General features: G+C 34.5%; 1 protein-coding gene across 1 annotated transcript; it reads left to right on the top strand.

Moving 5' to 3' along the window:
- The first annotated feature begins 3,467 nt into the window (after positions 1–3,467).
- Positions 3,468–5,195, top strand: LOC145675109 (E3 SUMO-protein ligase KIAA1586-like). Its single transcript, XM_081745479.1, has one exon. The coding sequence runs from the start codon at positions 3,468–3,470 to the stop codon at positions 5,193–5,195; it is 1,728 nt and encodes a 575-aa protein (XP_081601605.1).
- Positions 5,196–22,543: the final 17,348 nt, after the last annotated feature.

Below are 22,543 nucleotides of genomic sequence, written 5' to 3'. Positions count from 1 at the left end.
GCACCATTTATTTTTACTAATGTTCTCCCAAAATTGTTAGAACATGTTCCTTGGAACATAAGACAGCAGATGTGATCCCAGCATGACATTGCTCCTGCACATTTTGACAGCAATATGCAGACCTACCTACATGAAACATTTCCAGATCGTTGGATTGGGATAGAAGGGCATGTGTTATGACCACCTGCTCATCCTAGCTCACGCCCCTTGATTTTTTAGGGGTGTTATGAAACGCCCTTTGTATGCAACACCAGTCACAACAACCGAAGAACTGGTTGCGAGTTACAGCTGCGGCAGTCATCACCGAAATTTCAGATCATGGAAAAATTCTCTTCGCCGATGTCATCTTTGCAATGCGGTCAACGGTCGACAATATCAGACTGTGAACTGTTGTTCTTCACAGCTGTCTCGTATACACATACTGCATTGCACAAATACTATACAAGGCACCTCTGAGTATTTCACAGTTATCTTATTTTGTACGAAACAGAATAAATCGGTAGTTTGAAACTTTATTTCTTTGTATCTTTGTGCAACACGCGCAACAGCTTGTGTTTCGTCGAGTTTCATTGCTTCTGTGCTGGGAATTATTATCTTCCACGAAATTACGTATTTCAAGGAGGAAATCTGTTAATACAGCTTACATTCGCCCAAATTGTATTCACATAATTTGTGGGAATCACTGTTGTCATGTGAAGAATCCCTTATACTGTCGTCCATTATACATGATCTCCTGACTGTCTTATGCACAGTCAACATAAAGGTAATCTGGATAAAAGTTATTTTTCCATTTTCACACACTCGTAACTTGGACAGAAAGCCGTTTATTTATCATCCTATACCATTAGCCTAGAAGATATAGGACGTTAAATACTTCCTTTCATTTAAATTATTCTTCCGAGAGTTTATTTTGTACCGAGACGAAATAGATCAATAACACATGAGTATTTCTCTTTCTTCCAAATGTTAAGTATTCTTCTTACTTGAACGATGTACTATTTTAGATTGTTGAAATATTGATTTTTGTTCATTCGAAGTATTTCTACATCCAGGTTGCTCTATACTTTTTGTTTTATATCGGGGACAGGAATCACCTCCCGATTTACTACATTAATTTGATACACCAGATATATATATATATATATATATATATATATATATATATATATATATATATATATATATATATATATATATATATATATATATATATATATATATTCAGGGTGACCGCGTGACTATGTTACAAAATTTAAGGGATGATTCCTGACACGGAAACAAGAAAAAAAGTTCAAATAAACTTTTGTCCAACGTACATAATTTCGGAGCTACAAGGTGCCGAAAGCGTGGGAAACTGACATTCAAAGCTCTATAGCTCGACTATGGTGAATGATAGAGCTAATGCGGCATGGTCACGTCAAAGACACCGAAGCTGCTGTATTCAAAAATGCTTAGGTCGAGATCGTGCAATTCGTGCACAAGGGATTCCCCAAAGGAGCGTAGGGATTCCCGGATAATCTGTCAAGAAAGATGGGTCGAAAAGGATACGGATGAATAGCTGTCCCAACTGCTAGCAATAATGCGTCTGTACTAAGTCGATATCTCGCACAAGCACAAAATGGCGAACAGTTTTATACGTGCCATGTATGGTTGCATAACGCGCACTAAATAAGAGTGGGGAAAATATGAAAGGAAAATGTGAATAATTTAGTACAAATGTTAAATACATGATAGTACACTGTCCTGTTCATTGTACGTATAGACGCGTTTAATAAAGGGAATAATCATGAAACGTACTAAAATGTTGTACAAACATCACACTATCATTGTTTTCTTTCATGTAGTTTTGTCATTGAAAGCAAGTAAAACTAAGGGGAAAAACCGGGGGATATGGGTGCTTTCTTCCAGGCAGAAACTTTATTTCATTTGATGATACGAGCCGAGGATACTTTTTACGAGAGGGAGATTTTTCCGCCATCCCATGTTAATTTGACCACTGCCAGAGAACAACAATAAAGTATCCGTTTCTTATCATTAGCCGTAATGTGCGTTACCCGAACATTGAAAAAGAACAAGGAAAAACAATTTATCAGGACGTTTGTTTTAGTCGCTGCTTCCGATGTTTTGCAGGACTAGTTCCGAGATTTTGTCTAGAATGCTTAACATGTCGTATTGTTATCGTTTAGAAGATATTTTGTTTTCACAGACGGTGCTATCACCTGAAGTACACCACAGTTTGCAGGTTCGATCACAAGCATTTGTTCGTAGAAAACAATTGAAGGTAAGGAAAGTATAAGACAACCCTACTAGAAGGTGTTGTGGAAGGTGGAAGGTCATTCTTCATGTGGTTTTGTTCGTAGCGTACGAGTTCCTTAGTGCAGTTTGTGCTTTGCTTGTTCGAATGTGAGATCAAATGGAGTATTCGATAGCAGAACTTGCGCACATGATATTTGTATACGGTCAAGCAAATGGCAACAGTCGACAAGCTAATAGGTTATATCGACTGAAGTATCCAGAAAGAAGACATCCAGCCCCAGACTTTTTCAACGCTTACGAGACACGGGGAATTTACAACCTCAATACTACGACCAAGGAAGACGAAGAACCACAAGTACTGCGAACTTTGAAGAACAAGTGCTTGACCGTTTCACCCAAGACCCAACAGTAAGTACCCGGAAAGTAGCACGTGAAAGGGGAGTAGCACAAGATACTGTTTGGAAAGTAGTACACGAGCAACAGTTACACCCCTATCACCCGCAGAGGGTTCAGGCCTTACGTCCAACTGACTTTCAACCTCGCGTTCGGTTTTGAGAGTGGTTTCTCCAACGCTCTGTAATTGATCCACAGTTTGCTTCCTACCTGCTTTTCACCGACGAAGCTTGTTTTACGAAAGACGGGATATTTAATAGTCACAATAGTCATGTATGGGCAGACGAAAATCCTTATGCAATTGTGGAAAGGGGCCACCAAGACCGATTCGCCATAAATATGTGGGCGGGTATTATCAGTGATCAGATAATAGGTCCATATTTACTACCACCACGATTAACTGCATCAGTGTATACGAGATTCCTGCGAGACATACTTCCAGAGTTATTAGAGGATGTCCCTCTCGGTGTTCGTCAACGGATGTGGTTTCAACATGATGGCGCCCCAGCCCACTTTTCAGCTAGTGCTCGAGAGTATTTGAATCAAACGTTTCGTGACAGATGGATTGGAAGAGGCGGTCCTTGTAATTGGCATGCACGTTCCCTTAAATTTTGTAACATAGTCACGCGGTTACCCTGTATATATATATATATATATATATATATATATATATATATATATATATATATATATATATATATATATATATATATATATATAATACGTATTCACGTTTGTATGGGCGCCCTTTTGGTAGACTTGTCCACCGCCCTCGTTAGTATCCCAGCACGGGCCTGGCAGCAGAAGCCAGTATAGCTATGTTTGTTGCGGAACATTGTTCATTGTTGTCTTCCGACCATTTATCTCAGTTGTGTCAGAAACATTTTCCTGATAGCAAAGCTGCTTCAGAACTACGAATGCATCGTACAAAGTGTACAGAAATTATAAAAAATGTTCTTTCTCCTCATTTCTGTGATGTCTTGCATAAAGATATTGGTGATAAGTGTTACAGTTTGATTATTGATGAGTGTACAGACATATCCGTAACAAAGATGCTCGGTGTTTGTGTACGATATTTTAATATGACGTCACAAAAAATAATTTCTACCCATTTAGGGCTACTTGAAATTGAATCCGGTACTGCTGTTGCTATTGTGTCCGCAATAAAGAGTTTGTTAAAGAGTATAAATCTGAAACCTGAGAACCTGACAGGGTTAGGGGTTGACAACGCATCAGTAAATACAGGTGTAAATAAAGGGGTTTATGAACTACTAAAAAAAGAACTTAACATCCCACATTTAATCATGGTACGATGCACGTGTCATTCGTTGCAGCTTGCAGTTTCACATGCAAGTGAAGAAACTGTTCCAAGAAACATTGAATTCCTAATCCGCGAAACGTATAATTGCTTTCAACATTCATCCAAACGTCAGTTGCAATATAAGAACTTATATAATACAATCAACGATGGAGAGGAGCCATTGAAAATTACGAGGGTATGTGATACTCGATGGCTTTCAATCGAACCCGCAGTGACCAGAATTCTCGCTCAATGGGATGAATTAAAGCTCCATTTTGAAATTGCAAGATCAAAAGAGAATTGTTACACGGCAGAAGTGCTCTATAACATGTATTCTGATGTTACAAATAGGTTATATATTCAATTTTTGAAATCAATTGTTAGTAAAGTTCAAAAAGTGACAAAGGCTTTGGAAAGCGAAAATTGTGATCCAACAAAACTGTTAAACGATCTGATCAATCTCGTAGTTTCAGTGTGTAGAAGAGTGATGATTCCAACAGCTAAAATAAATCCTTTAACAAACGATATTGATTCACATCTTGACATAAAAACTTATTTAGGATACGAATTTGAAAATATGTTGAGCAGATCAAATCTGAATATCAACTGTGAGAATAACTTGCGACGCCGTTGTATTTCCTTCGTTGTAAAATTATCTAAAGAACTAAAGAACCGTTTACCTTATAATCTAGAAATACTACAAAAAATGTCAATGCTTTCTGTATGTGAATGCCTTAAAGCTGTCAGGCCTTCGATTGTGGAACTTGCTGAACTTTTGTCATATGAGGCAGCGGTAATTGATGCTATAGTTAATCAGTGGCGAAATATTAACTTCGTCAAGTGGAGTAACACTACAAATACAATCGAATTTTGGGTTGAAGTTGGAAATTATCGTGATTCAACAGGTGAAAATCCATTTTACGAATTGTGGTGCCTTGCAATAAAAGTTCTCATTCTTCCATATTCAAACGCTGAAGTAGAGAGGCTGTTTAGCCAAGTGCACATTGTAAAATCCAAGCTGCGTAACAGAATGCATATTCGTACATTAAATGCCATCCTTACTGTTAGGAGTGGTCTAAGACGTCTAGGTACCAATTGCTTCTCATACGAACTGCCTAAATCTGTTTTGAGTGTTATTGGTACAGCCAGTTGTTACGCTAAAAGTGCAACTATCCAAGGGGAAGCAGGCTGCAGTGCTAGTGCTGACACAGAAACTGTGATGCTTGAATTTTTAGATGACGACTGACTGGTAAGTAAAAACTACTTATTGCTATATATTTTGAACTTATTTTTATCTCATTAAAATGAAATTGATCGCTAAGTGAAAATTTATATTGTACTAAAAAGGAAAATATAGTTATTGTATCTAAGTGCAATATTAATGTTAACTACATGTGATTCTTGCGATTACGATTTTACTTATGTTTCTGTAGTGTATGTAGGGCTATGACTTAAAACTGATCGCAGAACTGTAATAGACATACACTATATATATATATATGGGAACCTTGTTGAAAACATAAATCATATAAATTACATCTGAAACTTTAAATTAATGTATACAGACAACGGATTTCACTAATACTTTTTTTTAGCGACTTTTCATCCAAAATTGGAGTCATTTTATATCTCATTTAACGACTTTTTGTGTCCAACTTTTGGCAACACTGATTTCCTGTGTCCTTATCTTACAAGGAACAAAATGATACCATCCACAATACTCTACCGTTAAATTGCTCACGGGATACCAGTACAAAGGTTACTGATTATGGGATTTTCATTTCTCTCGTATACTAATGATAATTTCAAATAAATATGTATAATTATCCATACTTAAATAGTGCGAATACTTAAGGAAATTAAAGATGGTAACGCTTAACGTCACATTTTGCGTCTACTTTTGAACTATGCTTCAAGGAAAAAAATATGTTCTTGAATACTTAAAGAAATGTCTGTTAATATTTCCTTAAAAATTGTAAATGTTTGTAATTTATGAAATTGACTTTTCTCTTTGCCATCTTGTGTGTATAACTTAAAGTATTAAAATCAATCTCATATTGTTCAATTTTAATCTGATTTGAAATAAATTGAAAGGAATGTGTTCTATTTCAGTGTTCCACAACATTTTTTTTACTTTGGGGCACACCAAAGTACGCTCCAAATCTCCCGATACATCAGCATGTGATTTTTTTCCTAGATGCAAAAAGGCAAACACATAAAACTATAAACAATACACTTTTTTAAAATAACGGAGCGACTATGAAATACAAATCTCACATGCAAATTGCGTAAGACTCTTGAATAGAAACATATTGACATGAAAGACACTCATGTCTCTTATAAGCAGGAATATGAGAAAGAAATATTACCATCAGATATATAAGAAGTCATCAAAATTAAGCCTAGTGAGATATTTGTTTCTCTCGATGTTTGCAAAGCGGACGAAATCTTGAAAATCTCGCGACACACTTGACATGTATTCGCGACACAGCCGTTGAAAAACGCTGTTCTAGTTTAACATTCAATGGTTCTGATCTGCATCGTAGATGGGACGAGTGATTAATCATGGGAATAACATAGAACTATATAGCAAAGAGAATATGGGACGAAACGGAAAAACCTCTAAAAGCCTCACGCGCACTATGATATCCATTAAACATTCACAGGCGCTGAGGCATTTTCTATTGCGCTTTTTCACTGGGAAATTAATCTTAAATTCAAAACGTTTCTTTTAGAAAATTAAGTAACAGAAATATAAAAGCTATATCTATACAGAGAGTAAGTTTTTAGTTGTATCTGTATATTAATGTTTCTGTCGATCTTCAGCTTCCCATGTTCTTTAATAGATGGAGTAAAATTATCGAATTACAATAGGTTTCCGCAAACTCGATTCCCGATATCCCGACATTCCGCATAATTCGATAAATTAGTTTTATTTTTAGTCTACGAAAATTAGTAAATGATTTCTGCTAATTAGAATATTGTTTGAAATAATGTGGTGGTCCATTAGTAGCCAGAATGTGATAATTTCTAACATCACTTATAAGATACAAACAGTATAGATACACTTTAATTAGTGTATTATTGTCAGGATACTTTTGTGTTCTCGTTTAATTCTTTTTACGGTATTTAATCTGACAACTTTTGTCAAATGTTTCACTAATTCTTAGATGTGACTGAAGAATTTGCTAATAATTTTTATTCTTTTATTGGCAATTCTAATTTACCCCATTCCCTCACTTGTAGCATGTTCTCATCTTGCTCATTTCTGTATTACAATCCATATTCTCATGTATCCTTTCCTATCTTAACTTTAATCGTCATATATGGTCACTTAGATCTCCTGCCAAGACAAGCTTTTCTTGTAAGAAAAATTATACAGAGTATTATGTAAGTTCTATCCAGAATTCTTGTTTTGTCTCATCACCAATGACCTGTTGGCTATAGGAGTCGACTACATTCAAGGCTTCTTCTTCTATCACGACAATTACAATCGTAATTCTGTTGCTTACTCTCTCCACGTCCGGTAATTTCTTCTTAATGATTTTGTCCAAGACAATTAAAACGTCATTTCCTGTTGTTCCCCGCGTACATGAGCTTAATTCTGAACCTTCCTTGACTTGCTAATTCTGTCGGAGGTAATGCAAGTCTGATGGGTAACGTCCTATAAGAGTTGATCCTGCATGATGGTTAGTGCACTCACTAACTGCATTATCTTTAACTGCAGTCACTAATAGCACTAACTGCATCTCAAGCCTCGGTTAAATCTCAGAGCTCATGCTAATAGTTTGTCCCGTTCGTCATAGGGTCGATGAATACATAGCACAAGGACACAAAACACCCAAACTAGTACCAAGTGGCGCTTTTATCTTCACGCGCTTTTATTTGGCAAAAGATCGAAGAGAAACATTCCTTTGCCTATCATACTAAGAGCACACTCTCTTACACAGTACTACGTAAATAAATATAAGTAAAATCTATTTTTGGCAAAAAGTAGATACCTCTTTAGTAGAAATAGTATTTATTGTTATCTGTTAGTCCTGTACCCACTTTTCACAAGATTTTTAATATCTCGAATGCTGCCTGCGAAGTAACAAAACTTATTAATTTCGAAAGCCTGTCAAATCAAAAATACTTGAAACCACAGGATTGGGTTTTCTGCAGAAGAGCTACAACTAGAAGGATTTTTGAAGAAGAAAGTGTGAGATATAGCTTCAGTTATCAGTCCAAAAGTTTGGAAACACACACATATTTACATGTCAATAGTAATTGACGATAAAAAAAATTCGAAAAAATTGATTTATTGAAATATTGGGGGGAAATATTGGGAAAAAATTCATTTATGTGTATTGATTCATGTTGCTGCATTAAGCAAAATCGAAAACCAAAAGCTTCTTAACGTATTTCTTATAAATTTTTAACATTGTCTTTATTTGGATATTAACATGTTTTATTAACATCAGGTATTAAGACTCACAATCGTGTTTCTTATCAAAATTCTTTTACATTTATCAGGTATCATCAGTAGCATTGAAATACTGCTTGGCAAAAGTTATTACATTAAACACACGTAAAAAACAGTTGTACTTCAATGTGCTTGAAGTAATCTTACTAGTGCGTTTAGATGGTTGTTTTCTGCACAGTATTTGTAATCGAAATACTGTGCATTTATAATCAAAACGTAAACAGGCTGCTTACTGTTGAACAAAGATCTAGTGTCCATATTCTATGTGCGGAACTGTATATACGGTAAATTGTGAACATGCTCAACATATCGCTGGAAGATGTTCATCACACTCTTGTTAGAAAACGATAAACTCGTGCAAGTAAAGACTTAATTGAACTGGAAGGGCTGAAATCTATTGCAACGAAACAGGGAAAATTCGTTTATTGTTATTTGAAAAGATTGGAGCCTTAACTGCTACACAAGTAATAACTGCTTTAAACGGAGTATTATAAAAAGAAGAACAAATAAAAATTCTTCAAGACCATGATAAATCTTCTGTGCACAATATTATTAGCATTAGTTTTGTATATCAACCTGACGACCCCAAAAAATGCTTCTAAATTTTGTTGAGGATTGCTCGAACAGAAACAGGACAAAGAATTAATAAAAAAAATAATGAAACGGCCATCACAATCACCTTGAATCGAATGTGTGAGGGTGACTCAATGAAATGAAATCTTTGAGTTTTACGTCCCATGGTTATGCCGGTTAGGCTAAAGGAAACGGTGATTATGAGAAATGATTGAAATGGTGGAATGAAGAAATCTCACGTGAATATTGTCATTAGTTAAATTTTTATTATAAAAATTGTAGTGATCAAAAGGAGTCTGAATTGATTTCCTCCTTATTGGTAATAGGTGTAATCTTATTATGAAATCTACTTCTGCGTTGGAAATATCTAAGGCTTTTCCGTCTTCAGAATTACATAATGTGGGTTTTTGCAAGTGTTCGAAGTCTATATCTAGGCAAGATACTAATTTAAAGATACAATGTGGGGAATGCAAGAACCTCTTTCGTGGGATTTGTGTTAATATGAAGAAGGAGGATGTTAAATTTCTGAAAGTCAGAGACCAAATTTGGCGTTGTGAAGATTGTAGTGGAGTGCGACGAAAATCATTGGTTAGTGATAATCCATCTGAAGTGAGTGAACAACTCCCTACTTTAACTCAAATGTACCAATTGTTACTAAGCATTAAAAATGAAATAAACGATATTAAGGGTACCAATAAAAACTTGAAGAAGAGTTAGGCTAATCTTTAAATTTTTAACACGAAAATTTAGACGAAAACTTTATAAGAAGTCAAACTGAAGAACTAAACAAATGCAAGCACGACATCGATGTTTTGAAAAACGAAAATTTACTGTTTAAAAAACAAATAGATAAATTAAGAGTTGAATTAGACGAAATAGGTCAATACAATAGGAGAAACAGTTGAAATTCATGGGGGTCCCCTACTACCTAATGAAGATGTTAATGACATAGGCAAAAAGGTTGGTGGTGCTCTTAGTACTGATGTAACTGAGAATATGATCGATATTTGTCATAGATTAACAAATCACCTAATCAGCCAAGTCAAGGTATTATCCTAAAATTTGTTAAGCGTTCTAATAAGGATAGGTTTATTAAACAAAGGAAGGCTAAAAGAAATGTATCCTATAAAAATCTTGGTTTATCTATTGGAGATCCTGTCTATATTAATCAAAGTCTGACATTGCATAGGCGAATAGTCTTTAATGAAGCTAGAAAAGTTAAGGGAGAAAAAAAAATACGACTACTTGTGGATAGACTATGCTGGTAATATCCGACTAAAGAAGAAAGCTGATACTTTTGTATATACAATTAACTCGGTTGAGGAAGTAAGACGTCTAACATAGATTCATGAGTGAAAGTCATAATTTGATACATTTAAATTATCAGAATGTTAGAGGTATACGTAGTAAACGTACAGAATTATATACAAATATTGCAGCTTCAAGCTTTGACATAGTATTACTAACTGAAACTTGGCTATGCGAGGGTATATACAATGGTGAATTTATTGACCAAAGGTATAATGTTTTTCGGTTGATAGGACTCATAAAAATGGCGGTGGTGTTTTCATAGATATTTTAAGGGATTATTGTGTATCTGAGGTATCCATAACCGTAAATTGTATTGAAGTTTTTTGTCTAAAAATTACAGTATCTAGAAGAAGCTTTGATATAATATTGGTATTCTTTCCACCGAATAGTAAAGTAGGAACCAATAATGATTTCTTCCAAAAGTTAGAAGAAATCGATGACATATATGATCAAACTTTGCTTGTGGTTACCGATTTTAATATATCATCTATTACAGATGCTGATTTTGATTTACTGCAGAGTGGATCTGTTCGTAATATGTTGTAAAATTTCATTTCCTTACATAATTTAACATCACATAATTTAATAAAAAATATGTACGGAAAAACTTTAGACTTGTTTTTTTCTAATTTTGGAGATCATATTAATCTAATTAGAAATATATCTCCATTATTGACAGAAGTTAATCATCATCCATCTCTTAATTTTAATATTAATCTTGGAAATTTCACACCAGGCATAAATCATAGCTCAAGTACTTTGTTTAATTTTAGTAAGACTAACTTTTATAACCTTTATAAACAACTTGTTACAAGATTTGAAAATGAAAAATGAAACCTTTAAGTTTAACGTCCCACGGTTATGCCAGTTAGGCTAAAGGAGACGGTGATAATGAGAAATGAGTGAAATGGTGGAATGAAGAAAGTGGGAGGAAACGGGAGAACCCCGAGAAAACCCACGAGCACGGTGTTTGTCCACCACAAAGCCCACACGGCGCGAGCTGGGATCGAACCAGGGACCCCCAGCACCGGAGGTGAACGCTCTACCACTGAGTACAAGATTTGATGCAACTATATAATATAAATGATGTTGATAAAGCTGTCAATTAGTTTTACATTATTCTTAATAGTGTTATTGAAAGAAATGTGCCGAAAAGGATAATGTCTACGAAATATCCATATTGGTTTGCATAAGAAATTATTAAAACAGTGAAAGAAAGGTATTATTATAGGAAACATAAAAAACTTCCGACTTAATTTAAATAAATTTGAGGAATTGCGTAGAAAATCAAAAACGTTGATTAAGAGGGCTTACGCTTTATACATAAATCAATCAGAAATGGCATTGAAGGGTAATCCTAAAAATTTTTGGAATTATATTAAAAATAAGAAGAATCAAAATTTACATATAAATCATATGACTTACAAAGTTAAATTAGTTACATCAGATGTGGACATAGCTTATAACTTTGCTCAATATTTCAAAAAGGTTTATTCCCCTCAGTTTTCTGATTATGATATTATCTCCCATACCAAGTCAATCATACCGTGTTGTCTGACGGTGAATTCCATTTCTGAATGTGAACTTAAAGATACAGTAAAACCTGTCTTCAACGGACCCTTTATTAAACGGAAAACTGTCTTAAACGGAAATATTTTACGGTCCCATGAATTTTGGAGAACAAAACGTGTAAAACTCCCTTCATTAAGCGGAAACTGTGTTAGCGGACAACGGAAAGAAAAATAAAAATTTAACGGAAAATTCTGAGTTCTGGACTACAGCGTTTAGAAGATGTTTACACATTCTGTGAGACATATACATTACACTGTCTGCGATAAAATGTTCGTTCTTTTGTTAAATATTTCTGGACAGTGTTGACCTTCCCCAACCACTACTCATATTCACCCCCACAAATTGTCCTTAATCCCCGCAACTTAATCAAGAATCATACGGAATGTCGGAAAGAAGAAAATGAGATAGAGGAAGAAGAGGAATACGATACCGAGTTTCAAGAAGAGTGTAGAATAAATACATATCAAGATTCTCTCAGAAGTTTAAAGGAACTGCAAAAATTTGCCTTACGAAAAAATGATTCTGATTCATTTAGTATAATTTCTCAGGCTAAAGTGTATGCGGAAAGTCAAGCAGCCAAGCAGCAATGTACACAGAAAACCCTGCTTGGCTATTAGAAAAATAAAGAAAACGTGTGCATAGCATATTTTGTATTCATTTTTTTTTTCGTGTGTGTGTATTTATTCGAAGAATAAAGAAGTACTGTAATCGAACAATGTACGTACAGCAATATATTTCCTCAGTATGCCCCTTTATAAGCATGTATTTAAAAAAAAAAAGAAAGGAAAGGTCTACCTCCACTAAGCGAAAACCTGACTTTAACGGAAATTTTTGCAAGTCCCGCTCGATTCCGCTAAAGACAGATTTCACTGTACTATTAAAAAGTTAAAATCTTCCAAGTCAAGTAGGTCCGATCTATTGCCAACTTATTTATTAAAAGGATGTGCAGAGGTTTTAATAAAACCATTAAATTACATTTATAATCTGATCATAAAAACATCAATATTTCCAGAAATCTGGAAGATTAGTAAAACTCGTCCAATACTTAAGAAAGGAGATGCTAAGATTATTGAAAATTATAGACAAATATCTCTAATTTACACTGTAGCTAAAATATTCTAGCATATTTTCTATAATAGAATATTTCATCATGTCAAACCTTACATATCTAATTTCCAACATGGATTTTATCCACGGAGATCGATTGTTAATAATTTATTTACACTTATACAGTCCATTTCGGATTCCCTTAATAATGGTTTTTCCGTGGATGTAATTTATACAGATTTTGCGAAGGCCTTTGATAAGTTAGATCATGCTGTATTACTTGCAAATTTATCTAATTACGGCTTTTCAAAGCAACTATTATTAATAATTTCTTCTTACTTAAATGGTCGAAAACAATATGTAGTGTATAATAATCATAATTCTTCATTATTTAATGTTAATTCGGGTATACTGCAAGGCTCTAATCTTGGACCTCTTTTTTCTACTGTTTGTTAATGATTTACCATCTGTACTTGAACACTCACACTGTTTATTATATGCGGATGATATGAAAGTATATAAGGAAATAAGAGAACTTGATGATGTTTAAAACTTCAGAATGATCTGAATAACTGCTATTTATGGAGTCTTGAAAATAAGTTACTTTTTAATATAAATAAATGTAATGTAATCACATTTTCTAAAAATAGAAACCCTATACATTATAATTATACTTTAACAAACACTATTTTTAATAGAGTTGAGGAAGTAAATGATTTGGGTGTCATTGTAAATACCAGATTGTGTTTTAATGCACATATAGAAAAGGTTGTCAATGAAGCTTTCAAATCTCTAGGTTTTGTGATAAGAAGTACTAGAGATTTTAATAATCCATATGTTATTATTATGTTATTCAATTTTCTGGCACGAAGGAAACTTGAATATGCAAGTATACGAGTTTGGACACCATACTATAAGCAGTACTAAATGTCGACTAAAAGCAGGTAATTCGTGTTACTATTCGGTTCAAAATCTCTTGTCGTCGTGAATCCTGTCGAGAAATTTGAAGCTTAAAATATACCAAACGATAATCATGCCTGGTGTTCTGTATGGTTGCGAAACATGGTCGCTTACTCTGAGGGAAGAACATAGACTGAAAGTATTTGAGAACAAGATCCTGAGACGAATATTCGGACCCAAGAGGAACGGGAATGGGGAATAGCGGAAACTTCATAACAAGGAACTACATAATTTATACGGTTTACCCAACATTGTTAGGGTCGTCAAGTCCAGGAGGCTTAGGTGGGCGGGTCATGTAGCTAGAGTGGAAGAAAGTAGAAACGCTTTCAAAGTTTTGACTGGAAGATCAATCGGAAAACGACCATTAGGAAGTCTTAGACACAGATGAGAGGACAATATTAAGATGGATCTCGCAGAGATTGGAATACAAAGTAGAAACTGGATGCAGTTGGCTAGGGATAGAGGTCAGTGGAGAGCTTTTGTGAACGCGGCATTGAACTTCCGGGTTCCATAGGCCATAGAGTTAGTTAGTTATTATAAGCAGTACATTGCAAAAGTTGAACGGATTCAGAATAAGTTTCTGAGATACTTATATTACAAAACTTATAGAATAAACTCTTACGAAAATAAAATATCGTATGCAACTCTTGTAAGATTATATTATATAAACGTATATTCCTTTTTAAGTTAGTAAATGGAATTGTTAATAATCCTGAGTGTTTACATTTTTTAAATTTTAATATTACATATAACTGCTTGCGGACAAGATTGCCATTTATTTGTAAAATATCCAAAACAATTGCACATTTGAATTCACCTTTGATAAGTATGTGTTGACAAATAAATACATTAAAACATTGAAATTGATTTGCTAGCAGCGAAAACGCTGCTTACAGCAGGCTGCAGAAGAAGCAGTAGGTTACCGCGAACACAAAACTGCTAAGAAACCATGGGTTACAGAGTAGATGTTGCAGAAAATGAGGGAGAGGAAGATGTGGAAACAGGTTGATACAGAAGACGGCCGAAAGATGTACAGAAAGTTAAATAATGAATTACGAAGAGAAACAGACAAAGCGAGGGAAGAGTTTTACAAAAGAAAATGCGAGGACATAGAAGAATTACAAAGAGTTGGGAAATATGAAGAAATGTACAAGGAGGTGAAATCTATGGAATTTCGGAGGAAACAAGGGAGTATCATGATGGCAGTAGAAAATAAGAATGGGAAGGTAGTAAGCGAGAGAAATGAGGTCATAGGAAGGTGGAAAGAAGACGTTGAAGACTTATATGAGAGTAGGGATAGACCGTGTAGCCTAAATGTTGAAGTGGAAAATGAAGTAGGCGAGGATGATAAAGGATTTAGTATTCTTAGGGATGAGTTTGAAAAGGCTATATCTGAGATTAGGAATAGAAAGGCAACAGGAATAGATAACATACCAATTGAATTCATTAAAAATATAGGAGACAAGGGAAAGAAAGAATTGTGGCGACTATGCAATGAAATATATGAAACAGGGGAATGGCCAAGAGACTTTCTGAAAACGATCATGATACCGATGGCTAAGAAATCGAACCCAAAGAGATGTGAGGATTATAGAACTATTAGTCTCATATCTCATGCAGCTAAAATTCTGCTCCGAATACTGAACAGAAAGTTATATGGAAGAACAAATAAAGATGTTGAGGAAGAGCAGTTCGGGTTCAGAAGAGGCAAGGGCACAAGAGATGCTATTGGATTATTAAGGGTGATCGGTGAAAGATTTATAGAAAAAGGGAAAGAGGTGTATGTTGTATTTATTGATCTAGAAAAGGCTTTTGACCGCGTGAATTGGGAATTGTTGTTGGGAGTTCTAACAAAGATAGGGTTGGAATGGAAAGATAGAAGACTCATAAGAAACTTATACATGAACCAACAAGTAAGTGTTAGAATAGGGGAAGAACTGACGGAAGAGAGTACAATTGGAAGGGGAGTTCGACAAGGATGCTGCCTCTCGCCAACACTATTTAATGTCTATCTAGAAGAGATAGTGAAAAAGAGCCTACATGATGATGATGGCATTTCGGTAGGAGGTAGAATGATTAGATGCATAAGATTTGCAGACGATATGGCCCTTATTGCAGAATCTGAAAAGAAAATCAATAAAATGTTAGAAAAAATGAGAAAGGGCTTTGAAGAATATGGGATGAAAATAAATGTTAGAAAGACAAAAGCCATGGTGATTGGAACGAAGGGATCTGTGTCAAATATAAAAGTAGGAGGGGAGAAAATAGAACAAGTGACTAGTTTTCGATACCTGGGTAGTGTTCTTAGTAATGACATGAAATGCGAACGTGAAATAAAAGCAAGGATAGGAATGGCGAAAGAAGACTTTAAAAGAAAGAAAAGTCTGTTTTGTGGGACCTTGAACAAAGAGTTGAGAAAAAGACTCATAAAATGCTTCGTGTGGAGTGTTGTGCTGTATGGGGCAGAAAGGTGGACATTGCGTAAGGGTGACGAAAATCGACTGGAAGCCTTCGAAATGTGGGTGTGGAGAAGAATGGAAAGAATTAGTTGGGTCGAGCGGAAAACGAATGAGAGAGTGTTAGAAATGGTGGGTGAGAAAAGAACACTTTTAGATATTATTAGGAAGAGGAAGAGAAACTGGTTGGGACATTGCCTAAGAAGAGATTGTATCATGAGGGACGTCCTAGAGGGTATGGTGGCGGGAAAGAGAGGGAGGGGGCGAAAGAGACTACAATTAATTGATGATATTAAAACAGAAAGATCATACGCGAAGACGAAAAGGTTAGCGGAGGATCGTGGAGCATGGAAGCTTCTCAGCTGCGGCAAGTGACCTGCCAATAAAGGCAGAATACCTATGATGATGATGATGATGCTGCACATTGCCTACATAAGATCACTTACAACAATTTTACCACGTTTAGGTTATTTATAGTATAGATTTCACAATTGGTAAATATTTGATTATGATATTGGCAACGTTATGCTTTATTTATTATTTAAGCAATTTCCAATATTATTGTTCTCATAGTCTATGTTTCTACACATATATTGTTAAATTGCCTTGCATTGTTAAATTTGTCTACATGCTTGTGTTGAATAATAGCTTAATTTTTTTTTTTAAAAAAAAGTACATTATATTTAATGTAAATCACAGTGTATATCCATTAAATAATTATTTAAGGCAATTTAGTTGTAATTTGATAACAATGTAAGTCATTAACACTTTAACAAGCCTTCTATTGTTAGTATTTTGAATTTGCTTAGTAACAATATTGTATCCATTAAAAAATGCTTTTAGTTAGTTTATGGACGTTGTTATGCCACTTCACCAAAAATGGCTTTATAAAGTTACTTTAGAAATATCTCACAGTTCCTGTGCTCATAAAAATAATTATATTATACTTTTAATGTATCTTTTATTTGGTCGTATGCGATTTAGTAGTTTGTTTTTATCTTTCCTTCCTGGTATTTTATTCATATCTTGCCATTATATATCCTGATGTTTTCTTGTGAATATTGTTAAATTTATTTTTCTTTTTTCTTTTTTGTTCTTCTATTGTTCATTTGTAGTTATAATATTAATTTTGTAAGCCTATTGTAATTGGGAAAAACTCCTGTAATAGGCAGCACTAATAAATAATCAAATAAATAAATACTGAACATGAAGCTGGGAAGTAGGATAGAAGAGATGTTAAAAGAAGATCAATTTGGATTCCAGAAAGGAAAAGGCATCAGAGGTGCTATTGGCTTAATAAGAATTATATCAGAATGAGTTATTGAAGCAAAGGAAGAGTTGTGTTTGTGCTTCATCGACTGGCAAAAAAGCTTTTGACCGAGTGAATTAGACGAAACTTTTAAAATACTGTCAAGACCATAGATAATTATTAATTATTGGTTTAATTTGTTTAGTTTAATTGTAGTATGGTCTTGAGTTTTAGGAGACCTAATTTACTCTTGTTTGTCGTTATAGAGATATGTGCAGAGAATACAGTATGTGTATACTTCAAATTGTATGAATTCTAGTCTATCAACAAGAGCTTGTAATGTTATGTAATAAATTTGTTAACATCCACACTTTTCTTCAAACAATAAAAACATCAAAAAAGTAACATTATTTCGTGTCATCATGATTGAATTGAGGTTATGAGAATTTGGTTGAATAAGATCTTTTAGATCTGGGACGCACGTGGATGAAAATCGGCCCGAGTGCTGAAACCGTATTACTGGAACGTCAGCAGTTCGAGTTGTATAAAACCCTTTTATTTTATTCAATGGTATGATTATTAGGGGATCATTATCAGAGGACCAATCTTAGAGAAGTAGCATTCAACGTTCTACGATTCATCGAGTTAAGCATTATTAACTTCATTACTAAGAGAATTGTCTAAGAAGTTCCAACGTTGAAATACAACCGACTGCTGTTACTGGTATACGATCATTCAGTGCTTGGTTCGAATATCATCACCAACAGGTATGTGTCACAACCAATTACTGTGCTAATCCGATTCAGTATTCATGATTCACACTTTAAATTACACTTTCTTAAGTCTTCATTACACAAACAACACTTTACACATAAATGATTACTAGTTCTGTTAAAATACACATGTTTAAGTAGATATTTTGTTATTATTTTAATAGGGCTCTGGTTGGCCCTCAATTAATGCAACCAGTGGTGGAGTATCCCCAAAATTACCTCTCACATAAATGCAAGGAAATATAGAGTTGCTTCATGCAAATTAGATCAATCTGGGGAGCTCAGAGTGCTCTACTTTTCAAATTCTACTAAATTTAAATCAAGAGCAACCCAGGTTGGCATGGTGCAGAATGCTCTGGGTTCGATTCTCGCAAGAATTATAAGTAGAACTAGTTTAGTATAACCACCAAGGCATGGTAGAGATTGCTGGTGGCTTACGCCTTTGTTAAGATCCCATGCTTATTAACATTTAGCCATTGGCATGGTTGTTTGCATCCCGCACTTTTGCTTGATAGTTGCTAAACCCTCCCGCCCACCCTCGCGAAATGTTTGAAACAGCGATGGAGTTAAATAATAATAATAATAATGACTAATTTTTCCATTTAGAAACAATAATTATTATGTGTATAGTTAATAAGTTAGAAGTAAACATAAGAATTCCTTATGAATTATTAAGAAATGGTTGTGTTATAAAAGTATATTTGCCTTATTACATGATTAATACAAAAGGTGTTTGTGTACAAGCTTATACGAAGGGTTTAGAATTATATAATAAGTGTATACATATTTTAGAAAAAGTATAGGTTAATGACGGAAAGACGAATTATAACTAGAGCATAGAAAACATTAGAAGGTGTAGACGTAGGAGTCGACAAGTTAGTACGTTTATTAACACCACCGCGGGGGCGCAAGAAGTTAAACGAGGACTGTTTAGTAGATCAGTCAATAGGAACACCAAGTTTTAGACCGGGTCCAGTTTCAAATTTTCCAGATAGTCCTGTATCGGTAAAAACGTTTGATTTCCCACGTGAATTTGAAGAAATAAATCCAGAGATAAAGGAAGAAAAACAAGTAAAAATAAATAAGGAACAGGAAGAACCTAAAATAGAATTAGAAAATAGAGATATGGCAACATCAGATAGAAGAGTAGCAATATTTACGGATATGAGTAGATTACCAAAGTTCGATTTAATAAAGGATCAAGACATAGTTGCGTTCTTTGATGAGTTTGACGATGCTTCCGAAATAGCAGGGTACGATGAAGACAAAAGGAAAACACTGCTAACTACAGTTTTTAAAGGTGTAGGTAGACAATGGGTAAAGCTATTTTTGAAAAGAAAAATGTAGCAGACATTTCATATAAAGACCTACAAAAGGATCTGATAGAAGAATTTACAAATTCAAATTTTAACCTAGATTTAGAAGACAGGATTAGAGACAGGTTACAGAGAGAAGAGGAACCTGTGATAAATTTTGCGTATGATATTCTTACATTAGCAGATAGAATAGACGAGAAAATGGACGATACAAAGAAAATAGGATTAATAGCAGCAGGACTTTTGCCATATTTTATGGAGAAAGTAGGAACGAAAACTTTTGTATCATTAGAAGAATTTTTAGAAGAATTACAAAAAGTAGAGAAAAATAAGTGTAAAATAGAAAGGAGACAGAAGAAAGATAATAGAGATAGGAAAGTAACGGTGAAAGACTTATTAAAGAAAATGAAAGAACAAGTAGAAAGTGACGATAGTGATATAGAAATAGATAAGCTATTAATCAGAAAGAAAGAAGACAAAGAAATTAAGAAAGAGCCAGTTAGTGTTGCGCAAATTTCAAAATTAGAAAAGAAAATCGAGGATTTACAAGTAGCATTAACGAATGCATCACAGTTCAATCATAATAAGGATCAAGGTCAGGAGTCAAACGGTAGTCAGGATCAAGGACAAAATAGAGAACATAGGTCAGATCGAGGAAAAGGATTTAATTGAAGAAATTTTAGAAATCAGAAATTTCGGGGAAACAATAGAAACTATGACAACAATCAGTCGTAGGTTGGCTTGGCAATACTTAAAGCAATTGGGACTGGAGAGACCGGCGACTCATTCGCAACCTGTACATAGGACAATGAATAAAGTTGCGCTTGAATGAAGAAAAAACAATATTGTGTAGATTGGATAAGAAGTTAGACAAGCATGTAGTATATTACCCCAAGTATTCAACATTTACCGGAAATGTTTAATGATGGAAGCATGAATGGGAATTGGGGACTACAAGATTGGAGGGCAGATTACTAACAAGATCAGGTATGCAAGTGATACAGTTATTATAGCTAGAACCGAAGAAGGACTTCAGAGAATGATTGACAAAATAGTTGACACTGGGAAACTATATGGAATGGAAATCAACACTGAAAAATCTCTAGTCATAAGAATGTCCCGTCATAAGAATAGAAATGCGCCCTTACGGGTCAGAGTAGAACAAAGAGAACTTGAAGAGGTGGATCATTTTAAATATCTGAGAAGTATTTTGACGAGAGATGCTTACTGCACCAAAGAGGTCATGTCAAAGATAGCATTGATGCTTACTGCAGCAGAAAATTAAGTTGAAATCAGTGTGTAAGAAAACGTTTGTCAAAAAGATGTCCGTTCATAAGATTAATTGCTGATCATTATAAATGTAAAATATTTACGTTATTAATAGTAATAAGGCTGTACCTGGAAAACATCTTTGATGATTACTCTGTTATCGGAACTGTAAGTTTTAAAAACTATCAACAATTTTTATTAAATGTCTCGCAGAATTATAGGCCAGACTGTCCCGTCCGGAACAATGGAATGGCTGATAATTCAGAGTCTTGGTCATTACATAAAGTAGAGAAGAAGTATATAGACAGCTTCGAAGTGTGATGTTGGAGGGAGATGGAAAAGATAAAATGGACAGAGAGAGTAACAAACGAAGATGTTTTAAAACAGATAGGAGAGAAGAGGACGCTTTTAGCAAGTATCCTTTGAATGAAGGCCAATTTGATTGGACACATATTGAAAAGAAATTTTCTTCTTTATACTATCATAGAAGGAAAGATGAAAGGAAAGGAAAAGGAAAGAAGGCAGGATGAAAGAAATTTTTATAGAAGAAATTTGGCTACAGGCATATAATTTGAAGTACTCACCAACTACCTTTATAAAACAATCTTACGGAAGTACCGCAGGATTCTGAAACTTGGATTGGGCAATATTAGTTCGTAAGTGAAGTTTTAACTCAACTAAGGTAGGTCCCATATTTTTGGAGCTATGGACCTCTAAAGTTCATATTTGCATGCATTCGGCAGAGTATAACTCCAAAAGGAAGCATTTGTGCACCCACGTTAGTCTATACTTTTGTCTTATCTTGGGGTCAGGAATCAACCCCCAAACGTTGTCGGTGTTGTTTTGAAACACCTTATATATATATATATATATATATATATATATATATATATATATATATATATATATATATATATATATATATATATATATATATATATATATATATATATATATTTCACTTATTGCACTTTATTAGCACTTTATTGCAATATATTATTGTTGCACTTTATTAGCAACTTTTATAAATATAACACCCACGGGCTAAGAAAACACGGGAAGACTTTTTATCTGTTTCTTTTATTTGTTTACATTAGAGTATAGTTATGCACGATTTGAAAGAATAAATAGTGTGAAAACTGTAATTTAAGAGAGGAAGGGTGCCTGTTTATTGGAAAACAAACTAACCTTAGAAAATAGCCTTTTGGGGAAGAAAGTCACCCTTCCCCTGGATCCGCCACTGAATGCAAGTGAATTAGAGATTGAAAACTCTACTCATTAAAGTTACTAGCGTCGGGAAATTTGGTGCACGAAGATCGTGGTTCCATTCCCGGCAATTGAATGCACAACAGTGACTCAGACTCGACTTTAAAATGTAGATCTCATAATGTTGCTTCCCTGCTTATAAACTCTGAATATACAAGTCAAGTGAAGTCAAAGATTCACTGATACGGAAAGCTGCCCATACACTTCTGAAATATTGTGCTTCAAATTCAACCAGAGCGACCAAATGAGGTTAGAGAGTGAGGGTACGGACAACCCACGAATTCATGACTTTTCCGTAAATGTAGTCTAAATTTAGAAGTGCTTTTATGAATTTTAA

Source organism: Thermobia domestica, chromosome 18, assembly GCF_964235325.1.
Source record: "Thermobia domestica chromosome 18, izTheDome1.hap1.1, whole genome shotgun sequence".
Classification (NCBI taxonomy): domain Eukaryota; kingdom Metazoa; phylum Arthropoda; class Insecta; order Zygentoma; family Lepismatidae; genus Thermobia; species Thermobia domestica.
This window is presented reverse-complemented; position numbering and strand designations above follow the sequence as displayed.

Bases quoted from the DNA above. Each gene is read 5' to 3' on its own strand.
- LOC145675109 (XM_081745479.1), top strand. From the start codon at position 3,468: ATGTTTGTTGCGGAACATTGTTCATTGTTGTCTTCCGACCATTTATCT.